This window comes from Coregonus lavaretus (assembly GCF_964263955.1).
Source record: "Coregonus lavaretus genome assembly, chromosome: 31".
Lineage (NCBI taxonomy): Eukaryota > Metazoa > Chordata > Actinopteri > Salmoniformes > Salmonidae > Coregonus > Coregonus lavaretus.
Window position 1 is genome coordinate 35089936 of NC_140018.1, and position 25336 is coordinate 35115271.

The 25336-nt window shown below is 46.1% G+C and overlaps 1 protein-coding gene across 3 annotated transcripts in view; it reads left to right on the plus strand.

The window, feature by feature from the left end:
• Positions 1 to 15703, plus strand: part of LOC311107046 (uncharacterized protein) — a 28969-nt gene extending 13266 nt beyond the window's left edge. For 2 of the 3 annotated variants that reach the window (XM_084149501.1, XM_084149502.1), the window contains exons 5-12: positions 2897 to 3042; positions 4270 to 4373; positions 4598 to 4673; positions 4855 to 4943; positions 5167 to 5310; positions 5425 to 5520; positions 5872 to 6050; positions 13414 to 14841. In XM_084149501.1, coding sequence (XP_084005627.1) covers positions 2897 to 3042; positions 4270 to 4373; positions 4598 to 4673; positions 4855 to 4943; positions 5167 to 5310; positions 5425 to 5520; positions 5872 to 6050; positions 13414 to 13678 — 1099 coding nt within the window. In that variant the 3' untranslated portion in view covers positions 13679 to 14841. Of the gene's footprint in view, positions 1 to 2896; positions 3043 to 4269; positions 4374 to 4597; positions 4674 to 4854; positions 4944 to 5166; positions 5311 to 5424; positions 5521 to 5871; positions 6051 to 13413; positions 14842 to 15275 lie in introns of those variants that run through there. The other variant, XR_014610380.1, reaches the window with a different exon arrangement.
• The last annotated feature ends 9633 nt before the right edge of the window (positions 15704 to 25336 follow it).

Consider the following 25336-nt stretch of genomic DNA (forward strand, 5'->3'; position numbering starts at 1 on the left):
TACACCGTGAAGGACTGAAATCCTGCAGCGCCCGCAAGGTCCCCCAGCTCAAGAAAGCACATATACAGGGCCATCTGAAGTTTGCCAATGAACATCTGAATGATTCAGAGGAGAACTGGGTGAAAGTGTTGTGGTCAGATGAGACCAAAATCGAGCTCTTTTGGCATCAACTCAACTCGCCATGTTTGGAGGAGGAGGAATGCTGCCTATGACCCCAATAACACCATCCCCATCGTCAAACATGGACGATGGACGGGGCCATGTACCGTCAAATCTTGGGTGAGAACCTCCTTCCCTCAGCCAGGGCATTGAAAATGGGTTGTGGATGGGTATTCCAGCATGACAATGACCCAAAACACACGGCCAAGGCAACAAAGGAGTGGCTCAAGAAGAAGCACATTAAGGTCCTGGAGTGGCCTAGCCAGTCTCCAGACCTTAATCCCATAGAAAATCTGTGGAGGGAGCTGAAGGTTCGAGTTGCCAAATGTCAGGCTCGAAACCTTAATGACTTGGAGAAGATCTGCAAAGAGGAGTGGAACAAAATCCCTCCTGGTGGCCAACTACAAGAAACGTCTGACCTCTGTGATTGCCAACAAGGGTTTTGCCACCAAGTACTAAGTCATGTTTTGCAGAGGGGTCAAATACTTATTTCCCTCATTAAAATGCAAATCAATTTATAACATTTTTGACATGCGTTTTTCTGGATTTTGTTGTTGTTATTCTGTCTCTCACTGTTCAAATAAACCTACCATTAAAATTATAGACTGATCATGTCTTTGTCAGTGGGCAAACTTACAAAATCAGCAGGGGATCAAATACTTTTTTCCCTCACTGTATGTGAGAATGCAGTTCATTAACTGCATCTCAGCGTTCAACACCATAGTGCCCTCAAAGCTCATCACTAAGGTAAGGACCCTGGGACTAAACACCTCCCTCTGCAACTGGATCCTGGACTTCCTGACGGGCCGGCCTCAGGTGGTAAGGGTAGGCAACAGCACATCCGCCACACTGATCCTCAACACGGGGGCCCCTCAAGGGTGCATGCTTAGTCCCCTCCTGTACTCCCTGTTCACCCACGACTGCGTGACCAAGCACGACTCCAACACCATCATTACGTTTGCTGATGACACAACAGTGGTAGGCCTGATCACAGACAAAGATGAGACAGCCTATATGGAGGAGGTCAGAGACCTGGCAGTATGGTGCCAGGACAACAACCTCTCCCTCAATGTGAGCAAGACAAAGGAGCTGATCGTGGACTACAGGAAAGGAGGGCCGAACACGCCCCCATTCACATCGACAGGGCTGTAGTGGAGCGGGTCGAGAGTTTCAAGTTCCTTGGGGTCGACATCACTAAGAAACTATCATGGTCCAAACACACCAAGACAGTCGTGAAGAGGGCACGACAACACCTTTTCCCCCTCAGGAGACTGAAAAGATTTGGAATGGGTCCACAAATCCTCAAAAAGTTCTACAGCTGCACCATCAAGAGCATCCTGACCGGTTGCATCACCGCCTGGTATGGCAACTGCACTGCTGCTACTCGCTGTTTATTATCAATGCATAGTCACTTTTCTCCTACCTACATGTACAAATTACCTCAACTAACCTGTAGCCCCGCACATTGACTCAGTACCGGTACCACCTGTATATAGCCTCGTTATTGTTATTTTATGGTTTTTACTTTAGTTTATAGAGTAAATATTTTCTTAACTCTATTTCTTGAACTGCATTGTTGGTTAAGGGCTTGTAAGTAAGCATTTCATGTGACAAATAACATTTGATTTGGTATGACCCTCTTATAATGTTTTATTGCCCATCCAGGGCTCCAGACTATAAAATGTTCACCTGGTGGCACTGGTGCCACTAACTTTTTCAGTTGGTTGCACCAGCCCATGATTTGGTCCCACCCCCCCAAAAAAAATGTGTACCCATATAAAAAATATTGTATGCATTTTACATTTTAGTCATTTAGCAGACGCTCTTATCCAGAGCATCTTATAAAATCATTGTTGTGTAATTCACAATGCTTTATTAAGAAGTGTTATAGAATACTGAGATGGAATTCAATAAATAAGTTGTTCCTTCTAACATGTCCAAACAGTAATGCATGGGAGGAGGGGGAGGGTGTCAGTGACTCACTCATTACACCAGCCAGCCCCAGGGAAAGGGGCACAGCGGCAGGGCAGACACTTTCATTACAGGAGTCATTAGGTTAATGCACTTCACTGTTTGACCAAATCACGGTTTTATCCGCCCAAAACATAGGATGTTTTGATTGAGGTGACAGCCAAGTCAAATGGTAAAAAAATGCAACTACAGTAAATGGTCGAAGTCTGGAGCCCTGCCATCGCGTAATGATCCAGGCAAAACATCCTTTAAATTACATTTACATTTAAGTCATTTAGCAGACGTTATTTTCCAGAGCTTCTTACAGTTTGTGCATTCATCTTAAGGTGTGACAACCACATATCACAGTCATAGTAAATACTTTTTTTCCTCAATAAAGCAACTATCAGCAAAGTCAGTGCTAGTAAGAAAAGACAAGTGCGAGTGTTGGTTATGGTTCTCCGTAATGGTTGTAAAATGACCAGCAGAATGACCAGTGCTATCTATGTCTTATCTTAGACCTTATGCCTTTAGGGGCCACTTTTATCTGCAAATCTACCTGTTTATCTACAATATCTATCCACACAGCATGGTCCCCATGGAGAGAGCCTATAGCAAAACTTCAGACTTATGACCACAATGACTGCTGATTTCCTAATATTTTTAGCTCCCCCCCTCCACCCTCTCCCTCCCCCTCTCTGTCTCCCTCGCTCTCTTTCTCTCTCTCTCGCCTCCCTCCACCCTCTCCCTCCCCCAACCTCTCCCCCTCCTCCCTCCCTCCCCCCAGGCGTATTAACATTGGTCTGCAGTACCAGGCGGAGGTGCCAGAGCTGCAGCGGGACCGCTCGCTGACCCAGTGGGACCAGCACAAGGCTGACCTGGTCTGGCTCCCCATGAAGGAATCCCAGCTACACCACGCAGTGCAGGAGACTGGTAACTATACTAGGCTAGGGCGGTATCCAGATTGTCATACCCTCTTACCGACCTAGTGCCATCCTGGGATATTTGGTAATACCGGCACTGAACACAAGGGCGGCTATTTTCAAACCCCACTGAGCCTCTGTCATCCGAAGGTTAGCAATGCTAACAAGCACATGTAAAATCCCATAGTGAATGATAGCTAAATGCTAATGAGCGCATTGCAAACATTTTATACAGTCTCTGACCTAAACTATTTGCAGGACAGACATCCCAGCTCATTAAGTTATACAAGTAACTCAAAAATGCTACTCACAGTTTGCTGCACGCACAAAATACATATTAGACAGAAAGGCTCTTGATCCAGGAGGGGATTCTCTGCTGTTATCAAAAGAAGCTTGATTTTGCAAGAAGCTAACCAAATGTACAACTGCAGAGCATTTAACACATTTTAGACAGTTAATTTAATAGTTATAAGATATCTAGCTGGCAAACATTTAGTTATGCATTCCATACTGTAACTAGATCACCTGGCGTGTGCTGCAGAACAGTGAGTGACTTACAATGCTCCAGTCTCTTGACATTGTGTGGTTGTAAACAAACACCTCGTGACTGGGGACTACCAGTAAGCTTCATAATGAAAAATAATGTGACAGGTGAAATGAAGAACATGATCTGCTTTATCTCCTAACATAGTTGACTGCAGCTATTTACTTAAAAAGTAGCTACAAATATACAGATATAAAAAAACTTTAAATAAATAGTTTCAATGGTATTGAAAAACCATTCCGTTGCTATTTCCAAATACTCCGGTATACAGTATACTACCCAAGCCTAAACTTTGCTGCCCCTTCCTCAAAGGTTATAACAATCTAAATTCACACTATAGGGCCAACCCGAACCATACTGTGCTTGCACTACTGCTATTTTATTTCCACATTTTCAGCATGGTTCCAGAAACTATGTTGAATGCATAATCAGGCCAGCTCAGCACAGCTTGGCTCGGCTCAGCTTGGTATGGTTCTGTAGTGTGAGTGGTATAGAGCTTACTTTTTGTATGAAGCTTAAAGTAAACACATTTGAACAACTTGAGCTGTAAGGTCCTGAGAAAGTGCAAAATGTTGACCTTTTTGCTTTCTGTCAATCCTTTTCTCTGTCTACCTTCTCTCCCCCTCTTTCTCTATCTCTGCACCTCTTCCTCCCTGCCTTCCTCTCTCAAATCTGCCTCACTCTCCCCCCTAGTGGATGACCTGATGAACTTGGCCTGCTCTTGCGCTCTGTACGGCGGAGGCACCAATCAAGAGTTGGCCCTTCACTGTCTGCATGAGTGCGGGGGCAATGTCCTTGTGAGTACAGTGACTCACCCAGTGATATAACCGAGTGGTTTACAATGACGCTGTCTCCCCTACGCTTCCATAATAATCCATTGTGGCAAGTGAGTGTCCCAAATGGCACCCTATTCCCTTAATAGTCCACTACTATGGCCCCTGGTCAAACGTAGTGCACTATATAGGGAATAGGGTGCCATTTGGGGAAACACCCCGGTGATTAATTGTGTTGTGCTCCCCAGGAGGCCCTGGCATTCCTGCTGCTCAAGGAGCCCATTTTCTCTAAAGGACACCACCTGGCAGACTATCACTACTCAGGTGGGGACGTAATTTTGTTTCCTCAAGCGCTTCTTTCTAAAGAGTGTGCTTGTTTAAGCGGAGATGGGGCATGGGGGTGATGGAAATGAATTATCTCACAACTCCCCCCCCACGCACACGCACACACACATACACACACACTGTGTGACCTCATTGACATGGTGAATAATTTCCCTCCCAGGATCAGACAGTTGGACTCCCTCAGAGAAGCGCTACTTCAATAAAGGCATCTCTGCCTACAGGAAGGACTTCTTCATGGTGCAGAAATTGGTACGCCCATTTCGAATCAGGCCATGTCGGCAATGACAGTTTCACCACATGGCATGGCATGAATTAGCATATGATCACCACCTGGGCAAACAGTGGGAGTACCATTAGAAGTGAATAACTTTTTAATAACTGTGTCTGTATTTCTATGTGTGGACAGGAGTGAGGGGAGAGGAAGACTATAATGAATACCATTGTCTGCGTGCGTGTGTCTTTCCGTATACAGGTTCGGACTAAGACAGTGGCACAGTGTGTGGAGTTCTACTACACTTATAAGAAACAGGTGAAAATCGGTCGCAGTGGAACCATTACCTACGGACCTCCAGAGTCACCAGCGGAGAAACACACAGAGGCAGTATTGGATGTCAAAGTAGGGCTTAGTTAATGAAAACAAATGTAATGAAACAAGTAGTTAATGATTACTTAAAAAAATGTTTTTACATTACTTTTATTAAGATTAACATTGTGTTATATGCCAACTCAGGAAGAAGAAGACAACAGGAAGTGGGAAGGGTCATGTGAACGGGGTAAAGATGGCAGCCAGTTGAGGGTTAACCAGACACTACAGGCTCACGACAATGTAAGTGCTCATTTTCACTTGAAATTACATTTTAAAAGTGATTGTTAAACTGTTCAACCACTTTGTATCATGTGGTCCTCTGTAGCTCAGCTGGTAGAGCACGGCGCTTGTAAACGCCAAGGTAGTGGGTTCGATCCCCGGGACCACCCATACACAAAAATTTATGCACGCATGACTAAGTCGCTTTGGATAAAAGCGTCTGCTAAATGGCATATTATTATATCCATCCCATACCGGTATATCCTGTCTATACTTGCTATCATAGGTTATTTGACCAATGATCCACCAACAGTGCAATACAACACTGGTATGACAGACTAACACAATGAAATGTAATGTTTGGCCCACCAGGCAGGAGCAGTGCTAGGGCACAAGGACCAGGATACTGTACACAAGGTGGGGCCTCCCCATCCAACCCCTCCCTCTGCACTCCGAAAACCTCGTCCCGAGTCTGCAGGGAAGAAGAGCAGAGCGCCCCCCAAGCCCCCGGGCGACCCAGAGGGCGTGTTCCCCTGCAAGAAATGTAGCAGGTCAGTGTGTTTGTGTGTGTCTGTCTATGTAAGAGTATGTTTATATGTACTGTATCTGCAAACAGATACACACACTCCACCATGCATGCCTACCACCATTAACAGTTTCCCCTACCAGTTTTTAGAGTGAAAGAAAACAGGGTGAAAGAAAGGGATTGACAAAGAGTATTATAAACCAGACATCTCTCTTAGAGACCAGCATTCACTGGAAACATCCCAGACTGGTGGGGCGACAATGGAGACAAAAGCCATTGGTGGTATTTCAGGTTGTCTTAGTTGCAGTCACGCTGCACAGATAATCAGATCTTACAACATAGGGATGGTGTCACGGTGTCAGTGTAATGCGGTAGACGAAGTCAGGCGCAGGACACAGAACTAAATGAAAACGTAACTTTACTGAACACGTAAAGAAACAAGTAAACCTCCACGCAGGGAGGAACAAACCCGCTCACCATCGACACAGGAAACAATAAACAAACACGCACAGAGCACAATGGGAGCCACAGGGTTAAATAGGGACGGAGTAATTACAAGATGGGAAACAGGTGTGAAACAATCAGACAACAACAGGTAGAACATAGAAACATAGAACATAGATCGGCAGCAGCTAGTACTCCCCCCCCCCCCCCCCCCCCCCCCCCCCCGACACCGGCCTCGGGGACGGCCAGGAGGACGCGGTGCGGGGCGAGTCGGATGATTGCGGTGGAAATCCCTCAACATGGAGGGATCGAGGATGTCCCTCCTGGGGACCCAGCACCGTTCCTCCGGACCGTACCCCTCCCACTCCACGAGATACTGCAGGTCCCCCACCCGACGCCTCGAATCCAATATGGAACGAACCGAGTACGCCGGTGCCCCCTCGATGTCCTGTGGGGGCGGAGGAACCTCCTGTATCTCAGACTCCTGGAGTGGACCAGCTACCACCGGCCTGAGGAGAGACACATGGAACGAGGGGTTAATACAATAATTAGGAGGAAGTTGTAACCTATAACATACCTCGTTCAATGGCCCCACAAACCGCCGACCCAGCTTCCGGCAGGGCAGGCGAAGGGGCAGGTTTTGGGTCGAGAGCCAGACACGGTCCTCACTGCAGTGGCGGTTGGCGCTCGCCTTTTGCCGCCTGATGGCCCGCTGCAGACGTACATGAGCAGCGTTCCAGGTCTCCTGCGAGCGCCGACACCACTCGTCCACCGCAGGTGCCTCGATCTGGCTCTGATGCCAAGGTGCCATGACCGGCTGATAACCTAATACACATTCGAATGGAGAAAGGTTAGTGGAGGAGTGGCGGATGGAGTTCTGGGCTATCTCTGCCCAGGGGAGGAAAACCGACCACTCCCCCCGCTGGTCCTGGCAATACGACCTCAGAAACCTACCCACCTCCTGGTTGACTCTCTCCACCTGCCCGTTACTCTCGGGGTGAAACCCTGAGGTCTGACAGACCGAGACTCCCAGACGTTCCATGAACGCCCTCCAAACCCTTGAGGTGAACTGGGAACCCCGATCAGACACTATATCCTCAGGTACCCCGTAGTGCCGGAAGACGTGTGTAAATAGGGCCTCAGCAGTCTGTAGGGCCGTAGGGAGGCCGGGCAGAGGAATGAGGCGACAGGACTTAGAAAACCGATCCACAACGACCAGGATCGTGGTGTTCCCTTGTGAGGGGGGAAGATCCGTCACGAAGTCCACCAATAGGTGGGACCATGGTCGTTGTGGAACGGGTAGGGGTTGCAATTTCCCTCTGGGCAGGTGTCTAGGAGCCTTACACTGGGCGCACACCGAGCAGGAGGAAACATAAACCCTCACGTCCTTAGCTAAGGTGGGCCACCAGTACTTCCCACTAAGACAGTGCACTGTCCGACCTATGCCAGGATGACCAGAGGAGGGTGACGTGTGAGCCCAATAGATCAAACGATCGCGGACATCCAGCGGTACGTACACACGACCCTCTGGACACTGGGGAGGAGTGGGTTCGTTACGCAACGCCCGCTCGATCTCCGCATCAACTTCCCACACCACCGGTGCCACCAGACACGACGCCGGAAGTATGGGAGTGGGCTCCACGGAACTCTCCTCCGTGTCATACAGTCGGGACAGAGCATCTGCCTTAGCGTTCTGAGAACCTGGCCTGTAAGAAAGGGAGAAAAGAAAACGGGTGAGAAACATGGACCACCTTGCCTGTCCACCTCAGCTGACCACCGCAGACGCACCGGCCCCCCCTTCAGCAACGAGGTAATGGGAGCTGCTACCTGACCAAAGCCCCGGATAAATCTCCGGTAGTAATTGGCAAAACCCAAAAATCGCTGCACCTCCTTTACCGTGGTTGGAGTCGCCCAATTACGCACGGCCGAAATGTGGTCACTCTCCATCCAACACCCCTGACGCGGACATGTGGTACCCCAAGAAAGAGATGGACTCCTGGAAGAACAGGCATTTCTCTGCCTTAGCATACAGGTCATGCTCCAACAGTCGTCCAAGCACTTTACGCACCAGGAACACATGCTTGGCCCATGTAGCGGAGTATATAAGGATGTCATCAATACACCACTACCCCTTGTCCGTGCAGGTCCCTGAAAATCTCATCCACAAATGATTGGAAAACTGATGGAGCATTCATTAACCCGTATGGCATGACCAAAGACTCATAATGTCCAGAGTACTAAATGCCGTCCTCCACTCATCTCCCTCCCGAATACGCACTAGGTTGTACACGCTCCTGAGATCCAATTTTGTGAAGAAGCGTGCCCCGTGCAATGATTCCGTCATACTAGCTATCAGGGGTAATGGATAGCTGTACTTGATGGTATCTCCAGAGTGGCGCAGTGGTCTAAGGCACTGCATCGCAGTGCTAGCTGTGCCACTAGAGATCCTGGTTCGAATCCAGGCTCTGTCGTAGCCGGCCGCGACCGGGAGACCCATGGGGCGGCGCACAATTGGCCCAGCGTCGTCCAGGGTAGGGGAGGGAATGGCCTGCAGGGATGTAGCTCAGTTGATATAGCATGGTGTCTGCAACGCCAGGGTTGTGGGTTCGATTCCCACGGGGGGCCAGTATGAAAAATAAAAAAATTATGTATGCACTCACTAACTGTAAGTCGCTCTGGATAAGAGCGTCTGCTAAAAATGACTAAAATGACTTTAAAAAATGGTAATCTGATTTAGGCCACAGTAATCAATGCACGGGCATAACCCACCATCTTTCTTCTTCACAAAAAAGAAACTCGAGGAGACAGGTGAAGTGGATGGCCGAATGTATCCCTGCCTCAGAGATTCGGTGACATGTGTCTCCATAGCCGCCTTCCCCTCCTGAGACAAAGGATACGCGTGACTCTGGGGAAGTGCAGCTCCTACCTGGAGATTTATCGCAGAATCCCCCGGACGATGGGGTGGTAATTTAGTCGCCCTCTTTTACTGAAGGCGATAGCCAAATCGGCATACTCGGAAGGAATGTGCATAGTGGAAACCTGGTTTGGACTTTCCACCGTAGTTGCCCCCAAGGAAACTCCTAAACACCTCCTTGAACACTGACCGGACCATCCCTTGAGAGCCCTCTGTTGCCATGAAATCGTGGGGTCATGAATGGTTAACCAGGGAAGTCCCAACACCACAGGATACGCAGGAGAATCAATCAGATAGAGGCTAATCCTCTCCTCATGACCCCCCTGCGTCATCATCAGCAGTGGAGCGGTGACCTCCCTGATTATGCCTGACCCTAACGGGCGACTATCTAATGCATGCACAGGGAAAGGTTTATCAACAGACACAGTAGGAATCCCTAAACTATGGGCATACTGGCGATCAATAAAATTCCCAGCCGCGCCTGAATCTACTAGCGCCTTATGCTGGGAATGGGGAGAAAACTCTGAAAACATAATATCAATACACATATTAGCAACAGGGAGCTCTGGGTTAGTCGGCTGCCTACTCACCTGAGACGGTCGACCAGTGCTTTGCCTGCTGCCTCGACCTCCTGAGAACCCTCCCAAGCACCGACCAGCAGTGTGTCCTCTGCGGCCACAGTTGGTGCAGGAGACGGTCCCTCTCCCAGTCTCCCTAACCGCAGCACCTCCGAGCTCCATGGGGGTAGGCTCGGAGGTGCTGGGGGATGGAATGGACGGCCCCCCATCAGAACGTCCGTGGGCTGCCAACAGGTTATCCAACCTGATGGACATGTCCACCAGTTGGTCCAGGTTGAGATTGGTGTCCCTGCAGGCCAGTTCCCCGACGGACGTCCTCCCTTAAGCTGCAACGATAGTGGTCGATCAGGGCCCTCTCATTCCATCCCGCGCTGGCTGCTAAAGTTCTAAACTCCAGCGCAAACTCCTGCGCGCTCCTCATCTCCTGTCGTAGGTGGAAGAGACGTTCTCCTGCCGCTCTCCCTTCAGGTGGATGATCGAATACCGCCCGGAAGCGGCGGGTGAAATCCTCGTAGCGGACTGTTCTCGAGTCTATTCCTCCCCACTCGGCGTTGGCCCACTCAAGCGCCTTCCCCGATAGACAGGAGATGAGGGCGGACACGCTCTCGTATCTCGAGGGCGCCGGGTGAATAGTGGCCAGGTAGAGCTCTACCTGGAGGAGAAATCCCTGGCACCCGGCAGGTGTACCGTCATATGCCCTCGGGAGCGAGAGCCGAATTCCACTGGACCCAGGTGGCGATGTGGTAGCCAGTGTTGTAGGTGGTTGAGTGGTTGGAAATGGTGAAGGGATACCACCTCTCTCCAATCGTTCTATCATCTGGAACACTTGTTCCATTGTGGCACCGAGAGTCTGAATCATCGTCTCTTGACGTTGGACTCATTCCTCCATCGTCTCGGTAAATCCGGCTGTTCCTGCTGACTCCATATTGGTGCGTGTTTCTGTCACGGTGTCAGTGTAATGCGGTAGACGAAGTCAGGCGCAGGACACAGAACTAAATGAAAACGTAACTTTACTGAACACGTTAAGAAACAAGTAAACCTCCACACAGGGAGGAACAAACCCGCTCACCATCGACACACGAAACAATAAACAAACACGCACAGAGCACAATGGGAGCCACAGGGTTAAATAGTGACGGAGTAATTACAAGATGGGAAACAGGTGTGAAACGACAGGTAGAACATAGAAACATAGAACATAGATCGGCAGCAGCTAGTACTCCGGTGACGACGAACGCCGAAGCCTGCCCGAGCAAGGAGGAAGGGCAGCCTCGGCAGAGTCCGTGACAGATGTGCACGGTTATTGGAATATTTGAATATCCAAAGGGACGTTAGTATTTTGATTACTTTGGAGAGTATACATTTTTGAGACTAGAAAATATAGGCATATTTTAACTGAAAAGGCTTTCTCAAACATGTAAATACAATTATCTATGTGACATTGCTACATAGCCTACAAATCGAAATTGTAATAAAACAATAGTTTTATGACAGTTTTTATGAGTGCACCCCATAGAAAAGACACACTGGTAGCCTGCATACGTTTCACATGGGTAGCTTGTTGTTGTCCTACGGGAGTGGCAGATTTATATATCGGTCCGCAGCTAATACAGGACTAGTAAAGGCCCAGTGCACTACTTTTGTACATTTTTATAAATTATTTATTTATATTTGTTTTATATTAAGGTTTTTTAGGGGGGTGCTGCAGCACCCTTGGCACACCTACTTCCCGCGGCTATGAGCGCAGGTCACCATCTCTCTCGAGTCGTGTGAGCAAGTCTCCATTGAAGGAATACAAAATAAAAACATATGGATATCCAAAATAATTTCATGATATTATTTTTCAAACATTGAAATTCACATTTTACATTTTAGTCATTTAGCAGACGCTCTTATCCAGAGCGACTTACAGTTAGTGAGTGCATACATTTTCATACTGGCCCCCTGTGGGAAACGAACCCACAACCCTGGCGTTGCAAGCGCCATGATCTACCAACTGAGCTACAGGGGACTGAAATCATTTCAAATGCCCATCCCTATTACAACACCTGGAGAATAATTTACGTCTCAGTAACCATATTGATATGCTATAGCAATCTTCTGAGATGCAGAGCACGATGGCCTGGTACCCCACCTGTATTTTATCCGAGCGATATATATCTCTCTCTCTATATAAAACTATAGTGCCAAAAGTATGTGGACACCTGCTCGTCGAACATCTCATTCCAAAATCATGGGCGTTAATATGGAGTTGGTCCCCCCTTTGCTGCTAAAACAGCCTCCACTCTTCTGGGAAGGCTTTCCACTAGATGTTGGAACATTGCTGCGGGGGCTTGATTCCATTCAGCCACAAGCATTAGTGAGGTCGGGCACTGATGTTGGGCGATTAGGCCTGGCTCGCAGTCGGAGTTCCAATTCATCCCAAAGGTGTTTGATGGGGTTGAGGTCAGGGCTCTGTGCAGGCCAGTCAAGTTCTTCCACACCGATCTCAGCAAACCATTTCTGTATGGACCTCGCTCTGTGCACAGGGACATTATCATGCTAAAACAGGAAAGGCCTTCCCAAACTCTTGCCACAAAGTTGGAAGCACAGAATCGTCAAGAATATCATTGTATGCTGTAGTGTTAAGATTTCCCTTCACTGGAACTAAGGGGCCTAGCCTGAACCATGAAAAACAGCCCCAGACAATTATTCCTCCTCCACCAAACTTTACCGTTGGCACTATGCATTGGGGATGGTAGCGTTCTCCTGGCATCCGCCAAACCCAGATTTGTCCGTCGGACAGCCAGATGGTGAAGCGTGATTCATCGGTCCAGAAAAAACATTTCCACTGCTCCAGAGTCCAATGGTGGCGAGCTTTACACCACTCCAGCTGACGCTTGGCATTGAGCATGGTGATCTTAGGCTTGTGTGTGGCTGCTCGGCCATGGAAACCCATTTCATGAAGCTCCCGACGAACAGTTATTGTGCTGACGTTGCTTCCGGGGGCAGTTTGGAACTGGATAGTGAGTGTTACAACCGAGGACAGACTATTTTTACGCGCTACACGCTTAAGCACTCGGCGGTCCCATTCTGTGAGCTTGTGTAGCCTACCACTTCGCGGCTGAGCCGTTGTTGCTCCTAGACATTTCCACTTCACAATAACAGCACTTACAGTTGACCGGGGCTGCTCTAGCAGGGAAGAAATTTGACAGCCTGACTTGTTGGAAAGGTGGCATCCTATGACAGTGCCACGTTGAAAGTCACTGAGCTCTTCAGTAAGGCCATTCTACTGATAATGTTTATCTATGGAGATTCCATGGCTGTGTGCTTGATTCTATACACCTGTCAGCAACGGGTGTGGCTGAAATAGCCGAATCACTAATTTGAAGGGGTGTCCACATACTTTTGTATATGTAGTGCATATAGCTCTCTGGGTTCTATTGTTCATGTATCTGACCTTTGACCTCCAGGGTGTTCTACAAGGTTAAGAGCCGCAGCGCCCACATGAAGAGCCATGCTGAGCGGGAGAAGAAGGACGCCGCGCTCAAACTCAAAGAGGAGGAGGAGGAGCGGGCGACCCTGGCGGCGGCGGCAGCCGAGGCACGGGCCAAGGAGGCAGCAGAGGTTATGCAGAATGGGAACGGGTGTGGGAATGGAGAGGGAGAACAGGATGAGGTCAGTGATGAGGGTGTGCCTTCAGAGGCAGAAGATGAACAAGACGAGGACTGGCACTGAGAGAGGGAGTAAGGGGAGAAAAGAGTGGGGGGGGGGGGATCCCACTCCTTTAAAAACAAATTTCAAAGAATGTTGACCTAAAACCATGAGATTGAGTATGGTGGCATTCCAGGTCATCTTTATTGCAGTCGCGCTGCACAGATTATCAGATTTCACAACACCTGGGGAGCTGTTAAACATCTAGGAACCACATCTTCATATGATATAGCAATATTCTGAGATGCCCAACGTGACTGCAAAAAACTAATACCTGGAACGTCCACTTTGTCTCACATCACAGTGCCACAACTTCAGTCTTCCTTTTAATCGATTTTCGCACTCCACATCTTTACTTTTCACAAGGAAATATATTTTTGTAAATGCACTTATACATTGTATTCTATTGCTTTTGCCAATGTCGCTTCTTTTATATCACTTTTTTAATTTAATATCTATATTGGAATATCAATATGGCTTTTTCTTTGTGTGGACTATTTAGGCTTTTGGTTGTTCTTAATAGTTTGTACTGCAGTGGATGTTGAAACAAACTAGATATACTCAGTGGATACCTGTTTTGCCTTACTAAATCATGATCAAAGAGACTTTTCACTTTTATAATATTGGTCTGTTTTCTAAAATTAGAGATGATGTAGATATGACCTTGTATGAATTCTGCTTTGCTTTTAAGGTAACATATTGTGGAGAAATGTTTAAGAATTGTCATCAAACGCTAAGGTTGAATTGCACATTTATACTACAAAGTAAGGGACCTTTCAAATGTAATGTACGGAAGTCCAGAGAGGTGATATTAATACAAAAAGAATTCCCTCATTATGTCGATCACAACTTATTTATCTATCTCATGATCACGATCACAAGATCATTTTCTCATGATCACGACATAACAAAAGTTGTTTGGTTGAGATCACGAGATAAACTCCATAAATAGGAGTGGACGGATTGATGATGATAGATTGCCAGTATGGCTGAGGCTGCAGAGCCCATAGTGGATTCAGCACATATATTTGTATTGATTGCTACACTAAGGGATGGTACAATTCATGCTAACATCATGCATTAGTTTGTGTTTGGAGCTCATTATCAGTTTATAAGTTAGAATGTTAGCAAGCTAAATGTCCCTTACCTTGAGCTAAGAGCTCTTTTGGCATCTTAGCCCTACTGCGGCATTTAAACCCAGAACGATGCCTGACAGGCAGTTATGTCTCCCAGGCTGTGTGCCACCCACAAGACCACAGCCAGTGCATGCATGCAAGCAACAACGCAGTTAACTTGGCTAGTCTTGTGAGTGAGCTAGCTAGGTAGTCTTGTTAGCTAGCTAGCTAGCTTGTTATCTATGTTAGCTTTCATAACTGATATGCGTATAATTGTAAGGGACACTTCATGTTTTATGGATAATATTTACATTTACAGAGTGGGTGAGCTCCATTCCTGACAGGCTGATCAGATTCAATTTCAGCCCCAGAGCTTGATCAGATTCAATAGCAGCCTCAGACTACCTAGCTAACTAGCTAGCTTACAAGACTAGCCAAGTTAGCTGCGTTGTTCCTTGCATGCGATTGGTTGTTGTCTTGGAGGTGACACGTAGCCTGGGAGACAGTGCTGCCTGTCAGGCATCTTTCAGGGCTTAAATGCCCCGTATTGCAATCAACGCAGCCACAGGGCTCCTTGATTAAGTGGTTATCGTGCATCTGAACAAATGAATGGATGATGCGTGATACTTTTGATTATCTCGTGATCTCGACAAAACAACTTTTGTTACGTTGTGATCATGAAACGAATAAGTTGTGATTCTCGACATAATGAGGGAACAATTTTTATTTTATTTGTTAAGTTCTCTCTGGACTTCCAGAGTAATCTGTGTCTTGTGTATAAAAATGTTTATAAAAAGTTATATATTGAAAATACTGCATTGCAAATAATGTTGCCAACATTTAACTAATCAATCATGTCAACTGCCGTTGAATTGAAAAAGTTGATTAAAAATCTTTATCTATTCAGAAACGATGGTTTCTGTAATTCTCTTAAGAGGTCTTATCTTTATTTGTATAATTTCATCACATACGACAGGGTGTATTCATTAGTACACATTGTAGCAAAACGTTTTAAAACAGAACATGTTTGCAATTAAAACTAGTTTCTTATTGGACAAATTCAGGTAGGTAACTCCCTGTTTCAGTCCATATGCTTCCATTTGGTTCATGGTTAATACACTCCTGTATGCTGTTAACGCAACAACCAGTAGAGGGAAGCAGTGCTTCAATATCATCAATGAGCAATAATCCCTCCAATTTACAATTCAAGAACTTGCCCTTGGGTTTTAATACATATGCTATATTATGAATAGGACAATATACTATACTACACTACACAAAACTATACAAATAACAAGACACATCAATAAAAATATCACTGTGTATTCTTCAAACATGTCAGGGAGCTGTCTTATATAATAATAATAATAATAATAATAATAATAATATGCCATTTAGCAGACGCTTTTATCCAAAGCGACTTACAGTCATGCGTGCATACATTTTTGTATATGGGACACCATACGAAGGGATGATGACTAACATGTACCACCAGACAAAATGCTGATAGGTAGAGTATCTGTATCGGCTGTGAATGACAATATAAGAAGAAAGACAAGTGTAATATTTGCACATTGTTATATTAGCAGAACACTGCTTCTACAGTATTATGTGAAGGATGGTTTATTCTACATGGAACTATTACACTTGAAAGTTATCAAAACTCTGTTTAGAATATCTACATACAGTTGAAGTCGGAAGTTTACATACACTTAGGTTGGAGTCATTAAAACTTGTTTGTCAACCACTCCACGCATGTCTTGTTAACAAACTATAGTTTTGGCAAGTCGGTTAGGACATCTACTTTGTGCATGATACAAGTAATTTTCCAACAATTGTTCACAGACAGATTATTTCACTTATAATTCACTGTATCACAATTCCAGTGGGTCAGAAGTTTACATACACTAAGTTGACTGTGCCTTTAAACAGCTTTGAAAATTCCAGAAAATGATGTCATGGCTTTAGAAGCTTCTGATAGGCTAATTGACCTCATTTGAGTCAATTGGAGGTGTACCTGTGGATGTATTTCAAGGCCTACCTTCAAACTCAGTGCCTCTTTGCTTGACATCATGGGAAAATCAAAATAAATCAGCCAAGACCTCAGAAAAAAAATTGTAGACCTCCACAAGTCTGGTTCATCCTTGGGAGCAATTTCCAAACGCCTGAAGGTACAACGTTCATCTATACAAACAATAGTACGCAAGTATAAACACCATGGGACCACGCAGCCGTCATACCGCTCAAGAAGGAGACGCGTTCTGTCTCCTAGAGATGAACGTACTTTGGTGCAAAAAGTGCAAATCAATCCCAGAACAACAGCATAGGACCTTGTGAAGATGCTGGAGGAAACCGGCACAAAATGATCTATATCCACAGTAAAACGTGTCCTATATCGACATTACCTGAAAGGCTGCTCAGCAAGGAAGAAGCCACTGCTCTAAAACCGCCATAAAAAAGCCAGACTACGGTTTGCAACTGCACATGGGGACAAAGTTCGTACTTTTTGGAGAAATGTCCTCTGGTCTGATGAAACAAAAATATAACTGTTTGGCCATAATGACCATCGTTATGTTTGGAGGAAAAAGGGGGTCGCTTGCAAGCCGAAGAACACCATCCCAACCGTGAAGCATTTGGGTGGCAGCATCATGCTGTGGGGGTGCTTTGCTGCAGGAGGGACTGGTGCACTTCACAAAATAGATGGCATCATGAGGAAGGAAAATTATGTGGATATATTGAAGCAACATCTCAAGACATCAGTCAGGAAGTTAAAGCTTGGTCGCAAATGGGTCTTCCAAATGGACAATTACGCCAAGCATACTTCCAAAGTTGTGGCAAAATGGCTTAAGGACAACAAAGTCAAGGTATTGGAGTGGCCATCAAAAAGCCCTGACCTCAATCCTATAGAGAATGTGTGGGCAGAACTGAAAAAGCATGTGTGAGCAAGGAGGCCTACAAACCTGACTCAGTTACACCAGCTCGGCAAGAGGAATGGGCCAAAATTCACCCAACTTATTGTGGGAACCTTGTGGAAGGCTACCCGAAACATTTGACCCAAGTTAAACAATTTAAAGGCAATGCTACCAAATACTAATTGAGTGTATGTAAACTTCTGACCCACTGGAAATGTGAGGAAATAAATAAAAGCTTAAATAAATCATTGTCTCTACTATTATTCTGCCATTTCACATTCTTAAAATAAAGTGGTGATCCTAACTGACCTAAAACAGGGAATTTTTACTAGGATTAAATGTCAGGAATTGTGAAAAACTGAGTTTAATTGTGTTTGGCTAAGGTGTATGTAAACTTCCGACTTCAACTCTAAGTTCAGTAATTGCACTCTTCTCATTTTACTCTGCAGACTACTGACCGATTCAAAGCTTCAGAGTGGTATGAGAAGAGTGCCATCTTCCTGCATCTCACATCTGCTTGTATTTATTGAACTCTGCCCATGGATTAAGGCAAACTCTGTCATATCCAGGATGGAGTGGCATGCATTCCACCCCTCCTGCCACCTGACTGCACCTATCCATAACCTGTAATACATGACATAGATGGAAGGGACTTCATCACCCACTGGAGACTCACCCAGAGAGCTGTGTATGTCAGTGTGTGGTTAGACAGCCAAAGCCTTAGAATAGACCATAGAAATAGAATAGAATGCCATGCTAGTTCTGGGACAGCTGAAGTTCTACCAAATATTTTTATGTTCCTTGTTCTGTGGTTGTACTCTACACAAAACTTATTTTCATTTGCTTGGTAAAGTCAATATGTTTTTTTGTTGATAAATGTATCTACACTCAAGCTGGCCATGCTTGTGCAATGTCCACATGTAGCCTACACCTATAGGGATATTAGTTATTGGATTTGTTCCCCGGGAAAGATCTAACACCGGACATAAGGAGAGAAGAGACAAAACCTTGGGTTACGGATGTAACCTTGGTTCTCTGAGTAGAGTAACAGGTCGCCAAACAACCTATGGGAACTCCTTCCCCTTCACTCTATGTGATTGAGATGCTTAATATCAAATATGTTTACAGTCACGCTACACCCTTACTGTACCCACGTGACCTGTCACTATAAGACGAGGTGTGGCGTACTGTCTATTACTTCACTCGAACCCCACGGAGGTGGAGGAACGACATGAAAGCTTGGCGACCCGTTACTCTACTCAGAGAACCAAGGTTACATCCGTAACCCAACGTTCTCTTTCATCTTCTTAACCGGTCGCCAAATGGCCTATGGGAGAGGCTGTACCAAAGAGGTCGACAACAGAGTGGGATAACGCACCATTTAACTTCGTCCAGATGAGTCCCTGGGACGTCCTTGTATCCACCACAGGATGCAATAGAATATACAGTGAATTCGGAAAGTATTTAGACTTGACCTTTGTGTTATGTTACAGCCTTATTCTAAAGTTGATTAAATTGTTTTTTCCCCCTCATCAATCTACACACAATACACCATAATGAAAAAGCAAAAACTGGTTTTTAGAAATCTTTGTAAATTGATTTACAATAAAAAACGTATCACATTTACATAAGTATTCAGACCCTTTACTCAGTACTTTGTTGAAGCACCTTTGGCAGCAATTACAGCCTCGAGTCTTCTTGTGTATGACGCTACAAGCTTGGCACACCTGAATTTGGGGAGTTTCTCCCATTCTTCTCTGCAGATCCTCTCAAGCTCTGTCAGGTTGGATGGGGAGCGTCGCTGCACAGCTATTTTCAGGTCTCTCCAGAGATGTTCGATCGGGTTCAAGTCCGTGCTCTGGCTGGGCCACTCAAGGACATTCAGAGACTGCCACTCCTGCATTGTCTTGGCTCTGTGATTAGGGTCGTTGTCCTGTTGGAAGGTGAACCTTTTCCCCAGTCTGAGTTCCTGAGCGCTCTGGAGCAGGTTTTCATCAAGGATCTCTCTGTACTTTCCTCCGTTCATCTTTCCCTCTATCCTGACTAGTCTCCCAGTCTCTGCCGCTGTTTCATCAGACCAGAAAATCTTGTTTCTCATGGTCTGAGAGTCTTTACATGCCTTTTGGCAAACTCCAAGTGGGCTGTCATGTGCTTTTTACTTCCCCAGATCTGTGCCTCGACACAATCCTGTCTCGGAGCTCTACAGACAATTCCTTCGACCTCATGGCTTGGTTTTTGCTCTGACATGCACTATCAACTGTGGGACCTTATATAGACAGGTGTGTGCCTTTCCAAATCATGTCCAATCAACTGAATGTACCACAGGTGGACTCTAATCAAGTTGTAGAAACATCTGAAGGATGATCAATGGAAACAGGATGCACCTGAGCTCAATTTTGAGTCTCATAGCAAAGGGTCTGAATACTTATATAAATAACGTATTTCTGTTTTTTATTTTTAATACATTTGCAAACATTTCTAAAAACCTGTTTTCGCCTTGTCATTATGGGCTATTGTGTGTAGATTGATGAGGAACTGTTTTTATTTAATCCATATTAGAATAAGGCTGTAACGTAACAAAATGTGGAAAAAGGGAAACCCCTTCCCTTTTTCCACATTTTGTTACTTTACAGCCTCATTCTAATATGTATAAATTATTTTTTTCCCTCATCAATCTACACACAATACCCCGTAATGACAAAGCGAAAACAGGTTTTTAAATATGTACTTTCCGAATGCACGTTAATTACCCAACAGGGTAACACAGAATTTAAACTGTGGTATACAACCGTATACACAGGCAAGCTGAAAGCTAGAACTTAAAACAAGAGGCTTTAATTGGGTGCAACAGCACAGACAGTGGAAGGCCTCTGTATAGAACATCCATCTCACAGATGGTTGATAAGTAAGTATGTACAATGTTCACGGTACAATCACTTATCTGGGTTGAGAGAGCATGCCATGTCCAGAACCACAGACCCCGCTAATGGTGTGGACATAACATTGAGTCTGTAGTACCTTTATGAAAGTCATGGATGTTGCCCAGCTTGCAGCAGCGCAGATAGAGTCCAGGGAGGCCCCTCTGAAGTGATTATACCCCCGGTGGAGTGTGCTATCATGCCATCTGGAGTTGGTCTACCTACTGCAGCATATGATTTTGACACTGCATTGGTAATCCAATGTGCCAGTCTCCAATGTGCCAGTGTCAGTTCTTGTTGCAGCAAGTTAGGCACTCTATGCCCTAACCGGGGAAAATGTATGCAACTCACGACTCTCCTGTGAGGAGTGGGGAGGCAGGTGAAATGCTACTATGATTAAGGGCTGGTTAGCATGTGATGACGAAAGCACCTCAGGTAAGAATGCTGGATTTGGCCGAAGCACTGAATTAGATCCATCTTCTGCGTGAGGCATGAAGGAGGGGTAGAAAGCGCATGGAATTCTCTAACACGCTTGGCTGAAACAATAGCCAATAGAAAGGCAGTCTTGGCTGAGAGCTCACATACAGTGTGGAAAAAAAGTATTTAGTCAGCCACCAATTGTGCAAGTTCTCCCACTTAAAAAGATGAGAGAGGCCTGTAATTTTCATCATAGGTACACGTCAACTATGACAGACAAAATGAGAAAAAAAAATCCAGAAAATCACATTGTAGGATTTTTAATGAATTTATTTGCAAATTATGGTGGAAAATAAGTATTTGGTCAATAACAAAAGTTTCTCAATACTTTGTTATATACCCTTTGTTGGCAATGACACAGGTCAAACGTTTTCTGTAAGTCTTCACAAGGTTTTCACACACTGTTGCTGGTATTTTGGCCCATTCCTCCATGCAGATCTCCTCTAGAGCAGTGATGTTTTGGGGCTGTCGCTGGGCAACACGGACTTTCAACTCCCTCCAAAGATTTTCTATGGGGTTGAGATCTGGAGACTGGCTAGGCCACTCCAGGACCTTGAAATGCTTCTTACGAAGCCACTCCTTCGTTGCCCGGGCGGTGTGTTTGGGATCATTGTCATGCTGAAAGACCCAGCCACGTTTCATCTTCAATGGCTTTGCTGATGGAAGGAGGTTTTCACTCAAAATCTCACGATAAATGGCCCCATTCATTCTTTCCTTTACACGGATCAGTCGTCCTGGTCCCTTTGCAGAAAAACAGCCCCAAAGCATGATGTTTCCACCCCCATGCTTCACAGTAGGTATGGTGTTCTTTGGATGCAACTCAGCATTCTTTGTCCTCCAAATATGACGAGTTGAGGTTTTACCAAAAAAGTTCTATTTTGGTTTCATCTGACCATATGACATTCTCCCAATCCTCTTCTGGATCATCCAAATGCACTCTAGCAAACTTCAGACGGGCCTGGACATGTACTGGCTTAAGCAGGGGGACACGTCTGGCATGCAGGTTTTGAGTCCCTGGCGGCGTAGTGTGTTACTGATGGTAGGCTTTGTTACTTTGGTCCCAGCTCTCTGCAGGTCATTCACTAGGTCCCCCCGTGTGGTTCTGGGATTTTTGCTCACCGTTCTTGTGATCATTTTGACCCCACGGGGTGAGATCTTGCGTGGAGCCCCAGATCGAGGGAGATTATCAGTGGTCTTGTATGTCTTCCATTTCCTAATAATTGCTCCCACAGTTGATTTCTTCAAACCAAGCTGCTTACCTATTGCAGATTCAGTCTTCCCAGCCTGGTGCAGGTCTACAATTTTGTTTCTGGTGTCCTTTGACAGTTCTTTGGTCTTGGCCATAGTGCAGTTTGGAATGTGACTGTTTGAGGTTCTGGACAGGTGTCTTTTATACTGATAACAAGTTCAAACAGGTGCCATTAATACAGGTAACGAGTGGAGGACAGAGGAGCCTCTTAAAGAAGAATTACAGGTCTGTGAGAGCCAGAAATCTTGCTTGTTTGTAGGTGACCAAATACTTATTTTCCACCATAATTTGCAAATAAATTCATAAAAAATCCTACAATGTGATTTTCTGGAATTTTTCTTTCTCAATTTGTCTGTCATAGTTGACGTGTACCTATGATGAAAATTACAGGCCTCTCTCATCTTTTTAAGTGGGAGAACTTGCACAATTGGTGGCTGACTAAATACTTTTTTTCCCCACTGTAGCTCAAGTGAAGACAGGGACTCAAATGGTGGGCTCATAAGTGATCGTAGGACAACATCTAACTCCCATGAGGGTACTGAAGGAGCCTTGGTGGGGCCGTAGCCTGCGAGCACTTTTCATGAATTGCGATACTAGAGGGTGTGCCCCTGGTGATTCACCCGCCATCTGGTCATGACCCATAGAGATGGCTGCCATATACACTTACAATGTAGATGAGGACTTGCCTTCAGCCATATGCTCCTGGAGGAAAGTTAAAATGACAGAATTTGGGCAGGAAGATGGTAATTCTGCATGGTCGACACACCACTTCCTGAACACATTCCATTTGTAGGAATACAGCTTTCGCATAGAGAATGCCCTGGCTGCCTGAAATGTATCAATTACCAAGGAGGGCAACCCTGCAGCTACAAGGCGGTAACTTTCAGGGGGTACACCCACAACTTCAGTATGCTGAGTTTGTGGTGCCAAAGCTTGCCGTTCGCTTGTGACAGGAGGTCCGCTCGAAGAGGGGGTTCACATGGTTGGGAGGTTGTCAGCTGTAAAAGGTCTGAAAACCAGTGATGCTGTGGCCAATGTGGAGCAACAAGTAGAACTGACGTGCTTTCGAGACGGATCTTCCTCAAGACCTGAGGGAGCAAGTGAATTGGTGGAAATGGATACAGCAGACCCCTTGGCTATCTGTGTGATAGGGCGTCGACCCCGAGTGGGCTTGCTGGACCCTTGGACAATGGGTTGATTCCTGCATTGTGAAGAGATCATCTTCACTACTGTGGGATGTATCCTCCAGTCTGAGGGAAGAGGGCCTCCTCTGGAGAGAAGGTCTGCTGGCTGATTCTCCACCCCCGGCAGGTGTATTGCTCTGAGAGCAATACACCTGATGCAGTGCTATTGACCTCAATCTGCCCTGCGGTTGATGTGTGCAACCACAGTTGTGTGGTCTGTCTGTATAAGTACATGTTGTCCTCTCAGTACTGAGAGGAAATGCCGAAGTGCAAGGTGAACCGCCTTGAGGCCCAGTACGTTGATGTGAGCTGTTGTCCATGGTGCTGACCATACACCATGGACCCCTGGACTGGTTCAAGACTGCTCCCCATCCCTGTAGGGAGGCGTCTGTGGTCAAAATCACCCGGTTGTGAATTGTGCCTAGGAGAACTCCACTGGGAGTTTGAAGTGCTAGACGCCACCGTTGTATTGCTCTCCAGAAACTCATTGAAATTGTTTTTTGTGTTTGTCCCTTCTGGGACATAGATTGTGTCTGTTGTACCAGCGCTGTATTGGCTGCATGTGGAGCAAGCCAAACAGTATCACATGGACTGCAGCAGCAAGGAGGCCTAGGAGCCTCTGACTATCTAGTGCTGTCACCTGTTTTCTCAGTTTAAATATTGAAAGACAATTTGTCAACGATACCACTCTTTCTGGAGAGAATGTTGCTGACATGCTTTGAGTGTTCAGTGTCAAGCCTAGGAAGTGCACACACTGAGTGGGAACCAGAGAACTCTTTTCCAAGTTTATTGTTAGTCACACTCCCAACTCGGAGAGTTGATGTGAGACCATGGAGGTGTGTGCCAAAGCTTGGCTTTGTGACCCTGCACAAATGAGCCAATCGTCTAAGTAGTTCAAGACCCTGCCCCTGCTTGGCGAAGGGCAGGTAGCGCTGCGCTTATGCACTTTGTGAAAGTGCGAGGAGCGAGCAAAAGGCTGAAGGGTAGAACACAAAATGCAAAAACACGTTTTTCAAAAGGCAAATCTCATATTTTCTGTGTGCTGGTAGAATGGGGAAGTGAAAGTATGCGTATTTCAGGTCCACTGTTGTGACCCAATCGCCTGGTTGTACTGACTGAAGGATGATTTTGAAGGGAAGTACTGAAAGATGACGATTCAAGCACCTTAGGTCCAGGATCGGACGGAGGCCTCCGCCCATGTTTGACACCAGAAAATAGAGTAGAACCTGCAGTTTTGTTGCGCTGGTTCTACCTCTTCAAATGCATGCTTTTCCAGGAGTAAGGACATTTCTCCTTTTGAGTAGGGTTGCAAGCTGTTGTTTTCATGACACCCCTGAAGCGTGGGGGTCGCTGACAAAATTGTAGTCCGTAGCCTTGTGTTAGAGTGCGTAGTACCCATTTGTTGGTCGTTTACCTTTTCCAGCCGGGAGGTGGTGCTCGAGGAAACGGTGTTGCGCTAGAGAATCTGCGTGCTGTGGTGCAGAGGGGATACGGCCTGCATATGATGCACCTCTGCCTCTTGGGCAATGCTGCACTCCACCTCTTCGGTAGGGCTGAGAGTGTCTGTTCCTCCACTCCTGAGCAGGTGCAGTTTGAGTCTGAGCCTTGTTTCTTGGCTTCCCAGTTGGGGCCCTGGGACGGGAGTAATGGTTTGCTGGCTGATGCATTCTACGCTTTGGAATGAGGCGCTGAAGCTCCATCTGTGCTTTTCTGTCCTCAGACACTTGGAGTAGGGCCGCTGCTGGGCCAAATGTCTGGTCAGGTGATATGGGTACACCTAGGAGTGGAACCTTCTCTTTGTCAGGGAGCTTGGACTGTGCTAACCAT